Source organism: Excalfactoria chinensis, chromosome 4, assembly GCF_039878825.1.
Source record: "Excalfactoria chinensis isolate bCotChi1 chromosome 4, bCotChi1.hap2, whole genome shotgun sequence".
NCBI classification, from domain to species: Eukaryota; Metazoa; Chordata; class Aves; order Galliformes; family Phasianidae; genus Excalfactoria; species Excalfactoria chinensis.
Window position 1 is genome coordinate 35048707 of NC_092828.1, and position 14661 is coordinate 35063367.

The following is a 14661-nucleotide window of genomic DNA, read 5'->3' on the forward strand; positions in this document are numbered from 1 at the left end:
AAAGAGAAGGGTAAAGACTCCAAAATCTGTAGGTGCACTTGGCTGCTAGCCAGGAATTGGTTTGTCTTCACTGCAGTGTAACTAAGCTGCAGTTACAAATCAGGAGCAAAATAGCTAGAAATTATTCAAACACCTCATTTCCTTACAGGAATAGTACAAGAGCTAGGTTCAATTTGGACTGTTATCATTTGGTAACTATCGATGTGAAATTCATTGCACATTACAGGGTATAAAATTGAAAGTTTTCTGGTCTTTTCATAAATGGAAAGGTAAAGCTGTCCCCAACAAATGAAGTACAGCAGCTCAGTGTCTGAAGCTGTGGACATTCAAACCTGTTCATATTTTCTGTTCAAATAATTGTCTGTTTGTATATTCTATACCTTTTCCATAGCTACTCAGACTTCTTTCAGTGGCTTGCCTACCAACGGAAACAGTTTTGTGAAGCTTCTCAGCAAAGCCTGCCTTATTTTCCTGTCAGAGTTTTTACAGTACAGAAATGTGCAAGTTTCAGGGGCAGCTGGTAGTTCCCTCCTCCTTCTACCTTTGATTTCTTCCAACTGGTGGATGTGGATTCTTTTTAGAAGGATGTGAGATGGAAAGAATAACTGCCTTGTTCCTCCCATTGGAATATTAGGCATAGAGTGAGACTATCTGTTCTTCACCTTTTTCTCACCTTAGTTCCTGTAAAATACATGCTACAGAATCAGTGAATGGGCTTTCACCCGTGTGCTTTACTGGTTTAAAAATAAAATCAGGAATTAATATATTTTATTTCATACTTGATCTGACCAAGCATTTCCTTATGCATTCTGTGACCAGAAAGAAAAAAGTGTCAATGAATGCTCTCATGCACTGCTTTTAAGTGTGATGAGAGAGAAGAAAAAAAGAGGGGATGTTTTAAACCCAGATGAATTTCCAATATGTAGCTTATCCCCTTTTGCATTAAGAATTCTCAGTGCTATAGAACTCTTTGTTAAACATCACTCTTTATCATGCAATATGTGGATATCGTTCTTGACATAGATAGCAAAGCATTATGTGTTTGTGACTTTCCCTAATGATCACAGCATCTCACTGGCAGAATCTAAAACATAACGCGGGGATCTAATACCCAGTGCACAGAACACAGCAATTACCTTTCGTTTTAAAAAATGGTATAACAAAATATCAGCCAAACATACAGTTAATGCTATAATCCTTTCCACAACTAAATCACAAAACAAACAGAATATGTGAAAAAAAATAAAAATCTTTTAAACTAGGATAATAAAACCATTATTTTTTTTTTCCCCTAATTTTAAATGTGCAACTGCTGAAAACTACATTGAGCAGTTCTGGCTTTAGATATTTCCAGTTCTTAGTCAGACACCATACCTCATACAGCTGCAAGCAAACAGCATCAATGAATCCAACCTGCATGCTTGGAATTTTGTTCTTCTTCTCTCTGTTCATTAGATCCTGCAAATAAATAAGCTCAATGATTAAATGCATTTAAATTTGAAACAAAAACAAAGAGCCCAGAATTAAAAGGCAGCACCTCAAAAACTGCAGCAATCTCAGCACAGCAGGGTATTGGTACATGTGCTGTAATGCATGACTAGCCTTTGAAGATTGTCTTTGGGCTTGATTGAACTAGAGTAATAAACAAGCTTACTTGTTTAGCATGGGCTGCAATTATGCACCAAGTAGAAATATATTTCCTAGACAATTTAAAATACTGATTTAGAAGATATAATTCTGTGTTTTCTTCTGGCTCAAAGATAATGACAGTGTTGGTGTCTGGAAACCGCAGAAGAAAACTGACTGCTAGGAAGACAGAGGAGGAGTTGGTCCTAGATTCTGATCACTGAAAGAAAAGCTGGCTTTTGAAAGGAATGTTTTAGATTCCTTAAAGCTGTTTAGGGAAGCCATTTTTAAAAGAGATAATTCTGCATGATTCTTCTACTTACTGTTGGTTCTATGTTGAGTTCCTTCCGCTCTTTATCTCCCTGGTCAAAGAACTCAGTAGCTACAAGCTCAGCAATCTGTAAGAGATTTCACACATTGAGAGCTATAAAAGTTTGCTTGCTACCTATGATCAAAACTGTCTTCTGAATTTCCTGTCTTAGGATATATCAGATTGGGATCAATCTGAGTAAGAATCTCCCATTTAACAGCTAGCTTTTAGATTTATTGATACAAACGTCTGTTCACAAAAGAGACACCTGCATGTGTTGATATTTACTCTGACAAAGCAAAGTATAATGGCACAAAAGTGCCTTACCATTGATAACAGCTAGAATGATCAACACATAGAGAAAGGTCAGCTGATACTAGATAGTCTGATGTATCAACTGACCACCTTGTAGTAACACAGAAATGCTGGAAAAAAAAAACAACAGAGATTCCTGATTTACTTTCAACTAACAATTAATCGACTGACATGGCTAAATGCATAGATCTTGCTGCAAAGACCTCAGAAAGTCTTCAGTCCACATTTAGCATTTTGAAGGAGTGCTTGCTAAACGTTTACGTTCCACCTTTGCTTTTGCAATACAGCTTGGATAGAGAAAGCAGAAGCAGTTATGCAGAATTTGTATTTAAGAAATCTTAAAATTAAGGATATACCCGTTGCTGAACTGGCCATGGTTTGGTTATAGCTGATAAATCACAAGCAGTCATCAGCATTGCTCTATAAAAAAAACAAACAAACAAATAAAAGAAATCTGTTAATTACTGTACTGTGAAATTTTTGTTGCCACCAAGCCAAGTCATTAGTAAATAGAATATCCAATTTCAAGGAAAATCAAAGTCAGAAAAGCAAGTGAAATTAAATTAAATTATAAAAACATCCAAGGCTTGATGATGTAGACTTTCACATGAAATGAGCACACAGGAATAAGCATTTTTGGACCAGCTCATTTGTTGGATTTGCATAAAATGAACGGCTTTATCTGCTACTGGACAGATAACATATTTATTTCTGGCGCCCAAAATAGCCAACAGTACTTTGGGGTACATCAAGCCCAGCACTGCCACCTAGTTAAGGGAAGGGATTTTCCTCTTCTGCTCTGTGCAGCTTCACCTCAAGCACTATGTGCAGATTTGGGTGCCACTATATAAGAAAGACCTTAAGTTATTAGAGAGCATACAAAGGAGGGCTATGAAGATGAGGAAGGGTCTAGAGGGGAAAGCGTATGAAGAGCTGCTGAGGTCATAGAGTTTGTTCAGCCCAGAGGAGACTGAGAGGTGGCGTCATGGCAGCCTGCAGCTTCTCATGAGGTTAGCAGAGAGGTAGGCACTCATCTCTCTGGTGACAGTGACAGGACCAGAGGGAACAGCACTGAGCTCCATCAGGGGAGGGTCAGGTTGAGTGTTAGAAAAAGACTCTTCACCAGAGAGTGGTGAGCATGGAACAGGCTCCCCAGGGTGGTGGGCATGGCCCCAATCTCCCAGAGTACCAGAAGTGTTTGTACAACGCTCAGACATAGGTTATGATTTTTGGGTGGTCCTGCATGGAGACAGGAGTTGGACTTGGTGATCCTCGTGGGTCCCTTCCAACTTGGGATATTCTACAGTTCTATGATTCTGTCATTCCTTTCTGTCATTAACAGTGACTGCCATTTTCACTGACAATAAAAGGGTCAGTTACTGAAATTGGAAAAAGAGCCTTGTACTTAGGGGTCCTATGGAATAGAAATGCTTTTGTAACTCCACGTACTATTTAACACAGTTTATTCTACAGGCTGCAAATAAGTCCCTGGAAGTGACCTATGTCACCTGTACCAGTTTGTACAGGCCTAGTGCATACAGATTGGTTGGTTTTAATGCAATTCCTGACAACGTGACATGGAGAATTAGACATCTAATATTAATCAGCTTTTTAATCATTCTGCATTTACTTACAGAAATAGCTCCTTCTGCATAGGATCTTCCCAATTAAACTGCTTTTTTCTTAGAAGTTCAAAAAATTCTCCTCTCCTCCTTTAAAACAAGTGGAAAGATTTTACAATGTGCTGACAATCCAAACATCAAGCTATGGCTAACAGTCAAACTTGTCTCTGACTTACTTTATGTACAGTGCTAGGTCTGTTGCAAGGATGGCTTGTTTTATCATTTTCAGTGTTGCCTTGTATTCTTCAATGGAAAGGCTGCTGAGAATCTGATTTCCCTTTACAAAAGACAAGCAAACAAACAAAACAACAGCAACAACAAAATCCAGTGTTAGTAGTTAATTAGGCAACAGCACTCCAATTTGCTAAAATCTCTCCTGGATACTGCATCATTCTGAATTGCTTACTGGTATGCGTTGTCATTCTTTTGCCCTGATTCTTTTTGTGGATTCCCCAGTTTAAAAATAAAAATTCCAGTCTTCTTGAGTAATGGCAGAAAGAAAGCTGTGCAGCAACATCGTCATCATAGATTTTTAGGAAATCAAACTACAGGCAGAGCAACAGCAAAATCTTAAGTCCCTTTCATATAAAAATCCTTCAATTTCTTCTCTCACTTAAGAACAATAACAGATACCAGTACTTGCCTGTACACCTCACACTGACTGAAATATTTTCCATTCATGAAGCTGCATAAATAACAAGCTATTAAACACAGACAGAAAAGCTCAGCAACCAAAGCCCTGTGAAGCTGGAGAGATGGTAACTTGCCTCCATATTTTTCCGTACTTTCCTGTCTGAAGAGAATCATTGTAATACAAAGTATGTCAGAAGTACCACACCTGCGATATAAAATGAACACTGGAGATATACTGCTTTGAAATGTTTCTGCATGATGAATAACTGGTCTTAGAATTAGTTAATAATAGAAGAGGAATGTAGTTTAATTTGCATACTTATTTAGCTTAGGTTTGGCTTCACTTTGGAACATAAACATTAGCAGTATTGGTTTGGTCTCATCATGACTGCTTTGTGTATGTATATGCTGGAATGTTTTCTGAAATGAAATCAAGGACGTGGGTTTGCTTGGTGGCTCATAAGAGGTCAAGAAAATGTCAACAAAGCATTTTTGTTTTCTTTGGTCGAAGAAAACAGGTACTCAGAAGGATGTTAGCAAGGCTTCCCTTATCAGGCAACACTTAGAAAGATTTGGTGGTGCTCAGAAATGGAACTGTGATTTCAAAACTGCTGCTATTTGTTTTCCTTACCCAAAAAGGAATACAGATCACTTTAGGAATGTATAACAGTGGGAATCTATCCAAAAGCTAAAAATAAAAAGCAAAATAGAGAATGGTTTCCTTTCATTATACACAACAATGAGGCACTTACTGGACTATTCAGGATCATCAGGCATTGATCAAAATGGTGATGCTCCATGATGGAGTGGCAATACAGTTGAGCCAGTGGATGTTCACTTCTGAGGACCAAGAAGACCCATCAGATGGACAAATCAAATCAAACGTAATTCTCATATAAAAATAATTTCTTTTATAATGTCCTCCTCTTGTTAACAGTTTGCCCCACCCACCAGTGCTTGTTCTTAACCAGTTCCTTTCCCCCTTCTGTGCAACTCAATGAATACATTTGGAAGGTTCCAGAATAAGGATGAAAAGACAACCCTGTTACTTTGTCAGAGCACTGGCCACTCAAGTTTTCTGCCTTCTGTTACCAGCTTCACAAAAAGAGTGAGAATGTAATACAAGGTCTGGTAAAGAGTGAGTTATTCCATGAAAAGGAAGAGAAACAAAAAGAAACAAGAAAGGCTTTTTTTGTTGTTTTGTTTGTTTGTTTGGTTGGTTGGTTGGTTTGGTTTGGTTTGGCTTTTTTCCCCACAAACAGAGTTTAAGTGACAGTGTTGTTTTATGTTACATTTTGCATACCTGCCTCATATATTTAATCAAATACATCAAGCTTGTAAGTAATAATGAGACCTAATCTAAAGCACACTGAGATCATTGGGAAAGTTCCTGTTGACCTCAATGGACTCTGGTGCAGGTCCCCAAATGTTGAACAAATAATTTCCTATTGTGCTGGTATGTGCACACAAACTACTGCACTGTAATTACCTTCCCTTCACCCAGGATGAAATCCAAAAGGGAAACAAGATGTTGGTTGTACACCCACTGGGAATCAGCATAAAATCAACTGCTTAGATATAAAATTTAAAGATAAAATAGGTAAAATTCCTCCTCTGAGGATTTCTAGTTTCCCTCTCATCTTCGCTGCATAATAATGTTCTAAGCTTTTGCTACCGTATCTTTTATTTTCAAACCCTGTTCCCACATTGTTTATCTCATCTCTTTAAATCAGGGTGCTCTGAATTCTGTTTTGCTGCTGATCCCGAATCTATTGCTGTAATTATAATTTGACCTACAAATATTTAATCATTTGAGAAATTCTGACTTTCTGTATGACTAAGGATCATGTACATGAATAAGTGGTTACAGCACTGGGTCCCTGTGTAAAGTGAATGCACACAGAGACTCAAATAAAAGCCATAAGAGGAGCCTCCAGGGATTTAAGAAGCACAGAAATGTCAAGAGAAAGATGGAAAGACAAACAAAAACACAGAAAAGGAGATTAGAAGATACAAGCCCCTGAGGTTTATGGGCTGGCTGCCCAGCACCTCCTCTGAGACCACTGCAAGAGGAACATACAGCAAATATGCTTGCATGTTTCTGTTAGAAAACAAGTTGTAGGACTGTGCCAATGCATGCTGAGTGAAATTCCCATTGAGTTAAATGGGATGCATACAATGTCCTTAAAGTTCATCCTGATCGAAGAGAGAAATATGTGAGAAAATTCTTGGGTTATCTTCCCAAGTACTGCATCAAACTAGAGCTTGCTCAGTACTTACAGACCCTGACTGTCTGGGAAGATACAAGTGCTAGAAATAAACTCAGGTTCTTAATTCTGTAGTACACAGTGTTTCTGTTAAACCACCATGCCAGGGCAAAGGACACCACTGCTTTCAGAACACAGAGGTTTGGTTATGCAGTTTTCATACTCTGTGCTTGTCTATTTTACATGTGGGTTTGGGGGGGAAAAAAAAAAAAAGAGAACAAAACCCTTGCATAACTATGAAAGACCTTTAAACAGTTCATTTCCTGTAATTTATGCTACCAAGACCACTTTAACTTTTGAAACACCATTGCTTAAAAAAAAATCAATATGCCAAGTGTCCACTTTTTCCACTTCCAAGAGATCCAACAGAAGAGATCAATTTCTAGAAAAAATAACTTTTCATTTAATGTACACGGGGAATTTAAAAGCAAAATTCATGTGACTGTCTTTACTGAAAAAGAATTATTAAGCTGTGGTCATTTCTGCTTTACAGCATGTACGAATGTTCAATTTTGCTGTGTATGACACTTTCCCAGGACATTGCTGAGAGGAGATGACGCTTCTCCAGATGTCTTCCAGGAAATTTATTTTTAAATAAATAAAGCAAAAAATAGCTGAGCAGTTCTAATCGCTGCAAGGCTACAAGTTACTGCTGGATTCCCCTATTAGGGAACTAGAGAAAGGTTACACATTCAATTTTGGGGTGATTTTTTTTTTTTTTTCCTTTTGCTTTACACATCAGCCTTAGTTTTATTCCAGACATGCATCCCAAAAGGGAAGTATTCTGCTTCAGTTTATTTTTTTTCTGCCTTTCAGTATTCTCTGCCTGGAACAAACTTTCCCGACCCTAGTATCTTATTTCAGCACAGCAAGAACAACAGACCGCTTCTTTCAAAGCATCAAAACCACTCTCCAGCTCTACCAGAAAAAGATACAAGTAAATGTTCCTTAGCATCTTTTCCCCTTCTCTGGCCAGATCAGGACACATTGCCATATCACAGTAATAATATTATACCATGTTAAAAGTCATGCTATTTATTTAATCAAAGAATCATATACTGTTTAAACTGAATATTAAATTTCACTGAAAGACACTTTTTGTGCAGATCTGGAACTATTAGTACATTTAAAAATATCATGTTGGTTAAAAATGAAAACAGAGGAAATTTCAGAAGAGTTGAGATGATTCATTTTGATAACTTCAGAGTGAAAGATTTTTTTGGTAAAAATATTTTGTTTCAAGGTGTTAAAATACTTAGGTAAAATACTTAGGTTAAAATACAAGGTGTTAAAAGACTGTTTGCTTTAGGAAGCCTTTTCTGTCATTTTGGAATTGATCAAAATCAGAATGCAGGTAATCCAAGATAATCCTAAACAGTCATTGAATTATAATGTGATTTTAAATGTGTGTCTTATCCAAATCTACTTAAAAGTTCTGGAAAACCATGATTAAGTCACATATTAAACAATCAGAGTTTAAAATGATGTGGAATCATCAAGACGGCTGCAGATCTCAGCTCTGTGCTGGCCAGACTAGATGGGGAACAGCTGGATGGGCAGTGAGCAATCTGCAAAACTGCACGTTTTTGGCATGTTGTCACTTAGAAGCTGAGATCTTTTGCTGTCTCTGTGTGGGAAATGGGGGATGGGACATCTGCAAAAGGAGCAGGAAATCGCTGCCCCTGCACAGTCTACAAAGAGTTCACTTCGTCTGCCACTGTAGTTAGTTGGTTCTGTAGGGTTATGTGCAAGGTGTTGCGTTTGGGTTAAGACAGTCCCAGGTATGTGTACAGACTGGGAGAAGAACTCAGTGAGAGCAGCCTGGTGGAGAAGGACTTGAGATTCCAGTGGATGAAAAGCTGGACATGAGCCAGCAGTACTGCTTGCAGACCAGAAGGCCAACGGCATCCCAGGCTGTATTAAAAGAGTGGTGACCAGCAGGGGAGGGAGGCGATTGACCCCTCTACTCTGTCCTCAGGAGGCCACATCTGGAGTACAGTGTTCAGGCCTGGGGCCCCCAACATAAGAAAGACATGGAGCTGTTGGAGTGGGTTCAGAGGAGGGCTATGAAGATGATGAGAGGGCTTCAGCATATCTCTTACAAAGAAAGGGAGCCAGGCTTATTTAGCCTGGTGAAGAGGAGGCTCTGGGGAGACCTCACTGTACCCTTGAGGATAAGCAGGATGGAGACTGGCTTTTTACATGGGCAGATAGTGATAATACAGGGCGGAATGACTTTAAACTAAAAGAAGGGAGATATAGGCTATATGTTAGGAGGAAATTATATATGCAGAGGGTGGTGAGGCCCAAGCACAGGCTGCTCAGATAAACTGTGGATGCCCCACCCCTGGAGGTGTCCAAGGCCAGGTGGGATGGGGCCCTGAGTTGCCTGATCTGGTGGTTGATGACCCTGCCTATTAAAGGGGATTTGAGGTCCTTCCAACCCAAACCATTCTATGATTCTTATGATTCAATGAGTCATGTCTTTGCTTTGGCCTCCTTAAATGGCTCTGGCTTTTCCTGTGTTTACTGCTTAGTGAAGACCTTTTCTTTGCACAACCTCATATTGTCAAGTCAATTAAGTTGTACATAATTTGGTTCTGTGTATTTGCGAATTCATTGTTTTTTACTTAAGATCTCTCAGTATACTTTCTTACCTTTGTATGTAAGAATTGTTCACTCCCCTGTGATCCAAATCATGGCTTAGAGTTGCTATCAGCAAAGCCAGTGTTTCCAAGTCAGTCAGTTTGCTCTATATATAAAGAGTAATACAAGAAGTAAGTGAGTTAGCTTTGTAATTTCTTTGCACAGTGTGTTTTATACCTGCCATCTTGCTTTTACCTATGTAGGTGATGCGGCTTTGGCCCAAAGAGGCCACAGACATAAAACTGTATGGTGAGAATAAGGGGTTATTTCTGAAGTTGTGTGCAGCAGTAATCATTCTCCATAGGTGTCAGTGCAGTATTCAGAAAGAAATAACATCCTCTAGCCCTATATTACTGATGAGGAAACTGGTGCAGAGGAAGACACAGTGACTTGTATGATATCATCTGATAGGGAAAAGACAGCATCAGGCCCCATCTCTTTTAGTTCAGCTTCTATATAAACTCAAGGGAGTTAGGCTGCGTTCCCTAAACCGGTATAAAAGCACACGTGTCTTTGGAATAATCAGAAAGGAAAAATGACATGCTCTTCGCTGATCCACTGCACAAATATACTAACAGAAGTTCAAAACCCACGGAAAACAAAATTAATCAGTATCTGATTCATTATTATGAACTTATTCTAGTGCTCCAGCAGAGATTAGCGGAGAGCTTACTGTTTCTCTTTCATAGCTATTCCTCATCTTTAGTATTAATTAATACAAATTGATAAAATATTTCTTTAAACCTGACTAGTGACAAACAGAGGCTGGACAAAGCTACAGTGTTCTTGCAGCATATTTATAATGGGACAGGAATAGCAAGCACAGAAGTCAGACAGAAATTTGAAAAACAGCACTGTACAGATGGCTGAGGGGCTGAATTCTGTGTATGGCTGAATCCAGATTTTCTTCAAGCAAATAAAGCTTCTGTGGATAGCATCTGATTTCTAGATAATGCAGCCTGTTCTAGTCAGGTCAGTTTAGAAATGACTGATTCTGTGTTTCACTTATGAGTCCTATTGCTTGTTTTTCCTCTCAGGTGAAATTAAGAAACCTACGTTCAGTGCAGTTACTGAATCAAGAGTCTAGAATGTGAAAATGAGAGTGGCATCCAATGCAGTTAGGAAAAAATATATACATGGAAACATATATATTTCCTTATATATATTTGGAAGTGGGGACTGACAAGATTCCAAAAATAGCAAGTAAACTATCAGAATCATCTGAGATGATTCTCACAGAGCAAAACTACCATGTTTCTTTTTAATGTAGAAGGAATGGGAATGCCTTTGCCTTTGTCTCTTCCAGTGCCCTTTGTCTTTTTAAGTAAGATAAAGTTTGTAGAGGCAGGGAATGCCTTGTCTTGTACTGGTGTTTGGTCTACAAATAGGATTAATTTATCCTCTCTTTGAGATATTCCTATTGGGAGCATCCACTCAATCATTCCAAAGGATTTAACTGAAACTGAATACATAACAACATGACACCAAGTTAACAAACCAAGCACTTAAAGCCAGAAGTCTTCAGCTTTCAGTCTTCAGAAAAACTTTGATTTCATTAGTGATACTCTCATGTTGAGCATCTTATTGACACGAGAATCAGATCATTACAAAATCTGTTCAGTCAGAAGGTTCTTAATGTAGTAACAGTAAAATGTACCTGAATTTTACCAGATTTTAAAGCAGCAAACATGCACTGTGCTGTATTAAAGGCATGTCTCCAATTGTGATAAGCAACATTTTTCCGATAATTTTTCTTCACGCTTAAAATCCATCTGCAGAGAACCTTTAAGAAACAGCATCATATAGTTAACTGTAAATATATTAGGAGTTTCTTTTTAGGAAAATAAATCCTTCTCAATTGAAAACTGTCATACAGAACATTCTTCCTCTTACCTCACTTCAGTTTTAAAATGACATACTTGTAACTGTGAACATAGACAAGAAAATACTTACAATCACTAGCTTTTTCTTCTGAATGTAACATTTGTGGTTTTATTATGGCTAAATAATAGAATCATAGAATCACTAAGGTTGGAAAAAACCTACAGATCATCCGGTACAACTGTTCACCTCTCACCAATAGTTCTCACTAAACCATGTCCCACAACATGTCTAAACATTCCTTGAACACCTCCAGGGATGGTGACTCCACCACCTCCCTGGGCAGCCCATTGCACTGCCTGACCACTCTTTTGTAATATTAGCTATTTCCTAACATCCAGCCTATGTTAATATCTTCTGTGTTAGAAGCTGCTGTTAAGTCAGAAACTGAGGTATCTTGAGATAGCTGGTAGAAAAAAAAAAAAAAAAAAAAAAAAAACAAACAAACAAAAAAAAAAAACCGCTTGCTTGTAACAACATATTTCACGGAGACAATTCATTTTTTAATTACAGAGCTTTCTTAAGAAATGTTCTGATGATGAACATGTCTTTTCACTCATATCAGCTTGTCAAAAGACAAGCAGAATTAGACTAAGGAAAGCAAGCATGATAGTATGACAGTGATTATTATATTGCTGGGTTGCATTTTCTTATGAAGGAAGAAAGTATGTTCTAAGTGTTTTACACAAATGTCTTAAAAATTGTGGGATATACTTTACTTTTAAGAGAGCAAAAGGCTTGAAGGTCATATGGTAATCACGTGCACTAAAACACATGACTTAGTTTAAGTGCATGGTGCATACTGCTGTCTGTTAAATGCAGGCTGAGGACTTCAACCTTAGTTTGTTCAAGATGATTTTTAGAGCTCCTAGTGAAAGGTCACAGAAATGAAAATCCATTATCATTCATCCACATAAACTATTCTGCACAAGAAGAGCAGAATTTTCCGATTTTCCACTCTTAAATAAGGAATGTTTTGCTACCGCTAGTTTTCTTTAGTTCTAGAATGGAAAGACAGTGCTGTAGCTTCAAAGCTGTTAATGCTCTCTTATTTCTGTTGAGATGTGTACTTGTATCTATTGTCATGGTGTTATTTTGTTCTTGCAAATCTATGAGCTATGATATAATTACTCCATGGGCCTTAAATACCACTCCCATGAAAATAAAGAACAATATTTGCTATTTTTGCTACTGCGGAACATAACTGACTTCTCACAGTTTTTTATACCAGTAGCCTGGATATGCTTTTCTGTGCTAGTTCTACCTATTCTTTTGTTTACTGTCTCTGATTTATGCAGCTGAGTATTTAGTCTTGCTGGTTTTGAAATACTGATATACTTCTAAAAACTCACCAGAATTTTAACCACACCCCCAATTCTCCAGGTTTTCTAAATGCATTTTCTAGTCCATCAACCAAGTTGTTAATTATTCAATTGAACCAAACTAGAAAGAAACCACAATACTTTAAATACTTTTCATAATTTGCTATCTACTTTTAAACACAGATTTTCAAATGCATTTGCTGTAGGTTCCTTTCACTATTCTTCTTATTTTCCAGTAATTAATTTGTCTCTTTATGTGAAGCAGCGTCTGGCAGCATTCATACCTCATGTTTCATTTGGAAATTCTGCACCAGGTTGAGGTCTGTGAACATTCGAATTGTACACAGCGTTGTTTCAAAATCTGATAGCTCAAAATCACTGAAGTTGAAGTCAGTTAGGTTGAGAGATTGTGCAGATGGTACTACAGCAGCCTAGAGAAGAAAATAAAACAGAACTAGAGAAGAGAAAGCGTAACATAAATGCTTTTTCAATGGACAAATCGTGAGATCCTACATTTTACCTTCATGTTATTCTCTAACCTTATCATTACTTCCCATTTATCTTTCCTTAGCTCTTCCACTTTAACACTGCCTCATTTGTTTATTTGATTTAATGAACACTTTTCCATAGATCAAAAGAATAAGGAAAGTATTGCATGTTCAAAAAGTCTTAACTAAGTCACCTAAGAGAAGTTATAACAGGGAGTATGTTTGAAATTGTGAGACTGAGAAAATAAGACAGTGGCAGAATTCACATCCAGCTACTGAGATAGTTAGAATTTGTCCTCAAGCAGAGATTTCTCAGGGCTAAAAATTTGAAAAATTAGGGTTCACCTGTCATCAGATCATCTTTAAAATCTTTGAACAATGTTTTTAATGTATTTTGTGTACAGTCATACAACTTTGATTTGAAACTTGAAATTATGAAGTAGATGCAAAAAACTCAGTACATTTTAAAATCTGTAACTTTTATTATAACCTTCATCCTCTCTCTGTATATTACAGCTGTAATTTTTCAAGTTTTAAAATTTAGAGTGTAAGTATTGAATGCCCATCAAAATATAGACGTTAAAGTCATCAACAAAATAAATGGTAAGTCTTATGCTATGCTATACACTGAAAAATCACTTTCCCACTATGAGGCTCCCATTTTTCTGGGCAATTGCAGAACAAGTTCAAAATTAATATTCAGTGCTCAAGATGAGGCTACACCAGAGCAGGGCAGAACAGGACAATGCTTTCCCTCAACCAGCCTTGCAGTATTGAGCATGATGCATCCCAAGATACATTTGGCCCTGTTGGCTGCCAGAGTATACTGCTGATTCACATTCAACTTGCCATCAACTAGAATCCCCATATTCATTTCTGTGAGTCTGCCTGTCATCCACATATCCGTCAGCCTGTACTGGGTTGTCTCATCCCAGGTGCAGAATCTGGCACTTGCTCTAGTGAAATTTCATGTGGTTGGTGATTACTAAGCTCTTCAATTAGTCGAGATCCCTCTGCAAGGCCTCTCTGCCCTCAAAGGAGTCAATAGCTCCTCCTAATTTAGTGTTGTCCAGAAATTTACTTAGTATATCTTCAAGTCCTGTATCTGAGTCACAGATAAAAACACTGAAGAGAACTAGACTTATAATGGCTCCCTACAGAAGCCCAGTAGTGATGGGCTGCCAGCTTCATGTAAATCCATTTACTATAGCCATTTGAGTCTAACTTATCAGCTAATTATTCACTCATTATATTACATTTTTTTTCTACCTGTATGCTGGACATTTTGTCTAGAACATACTGCAATAAACAGTATGGAATGTTTTGCTGAGAAACAAAATTACACTAGCTGGCTTTTCTTGGTCAACTAGGTGAGTAACCTTGTAACAAAAGAAGATAAAGTTTGTTAAACAGAACTTCCTCCCTGTGTTGGCCATGACCAGTGACTATGTTGTCTTTCAAGTGTTTTTCAATGACTTCCAGAATAATCTTCTCCATAATTTTGGCAGGAGTTGAAGTGATACTGACAGGTCTGTAATAACCAGGGTCATC

General features: G+C 37.8%; 1 protein-coding gene and 1 long non-coding RNA gene across 7 annotated transcripts in view; one reads left to right on the plus strand and one right to left on the minus strand.

The window, feature by feature from the left end:
* Positions 1–14661, plus strand: part of LOC140252247 (uncharacterized) — a 50063-nt gene that overhangs the window by 18217 nt on the left and 17185 nt on the right. The window lies entirely within an intron of this gene.
* PDE5A (phosphodiesterase 5A) overlaps positions 1–14661 on the minus strand; it is a 63390-nt gene that overhangs the window by 6283 nt on the left and 42446 nt on the right. For all 6 annotated transcript variants that reach the window (XM_072336681.1, XM_072336680.1, XM_072336682.1 and 3 more), the window contains exons 12-20: positions 12907–13053; positions 11077–11202; positions 9431–9525; positions 5259–5346; positions 4050–4150; positions 3886–3963; positions 2608–2671; positions 1950–2024; positions 1375–1458 (exon numbers count right to left, since the gene is read on the minus strand). In XM_072336681.1, the coding sequence (XP_072192782.1) occupies positions 1375–1458; positions 1950–2024; positions 2608–2671; positions 3886–3963; positions 4050–4150; positions 5259–5346; positions 9431–9525; positions 11077–11202; positions 12907–13053 (858 nt within the window). The remainder of the gene's footprint in view (positions 1–1374; positions 1459–1949; positions 2025–2607; positions 2672–3885; positions 3964–4049; positions 4151–5258; positions 5347–9430; positions 9526–11076; positions 11203–12906; positions 13054–14661) is intronic.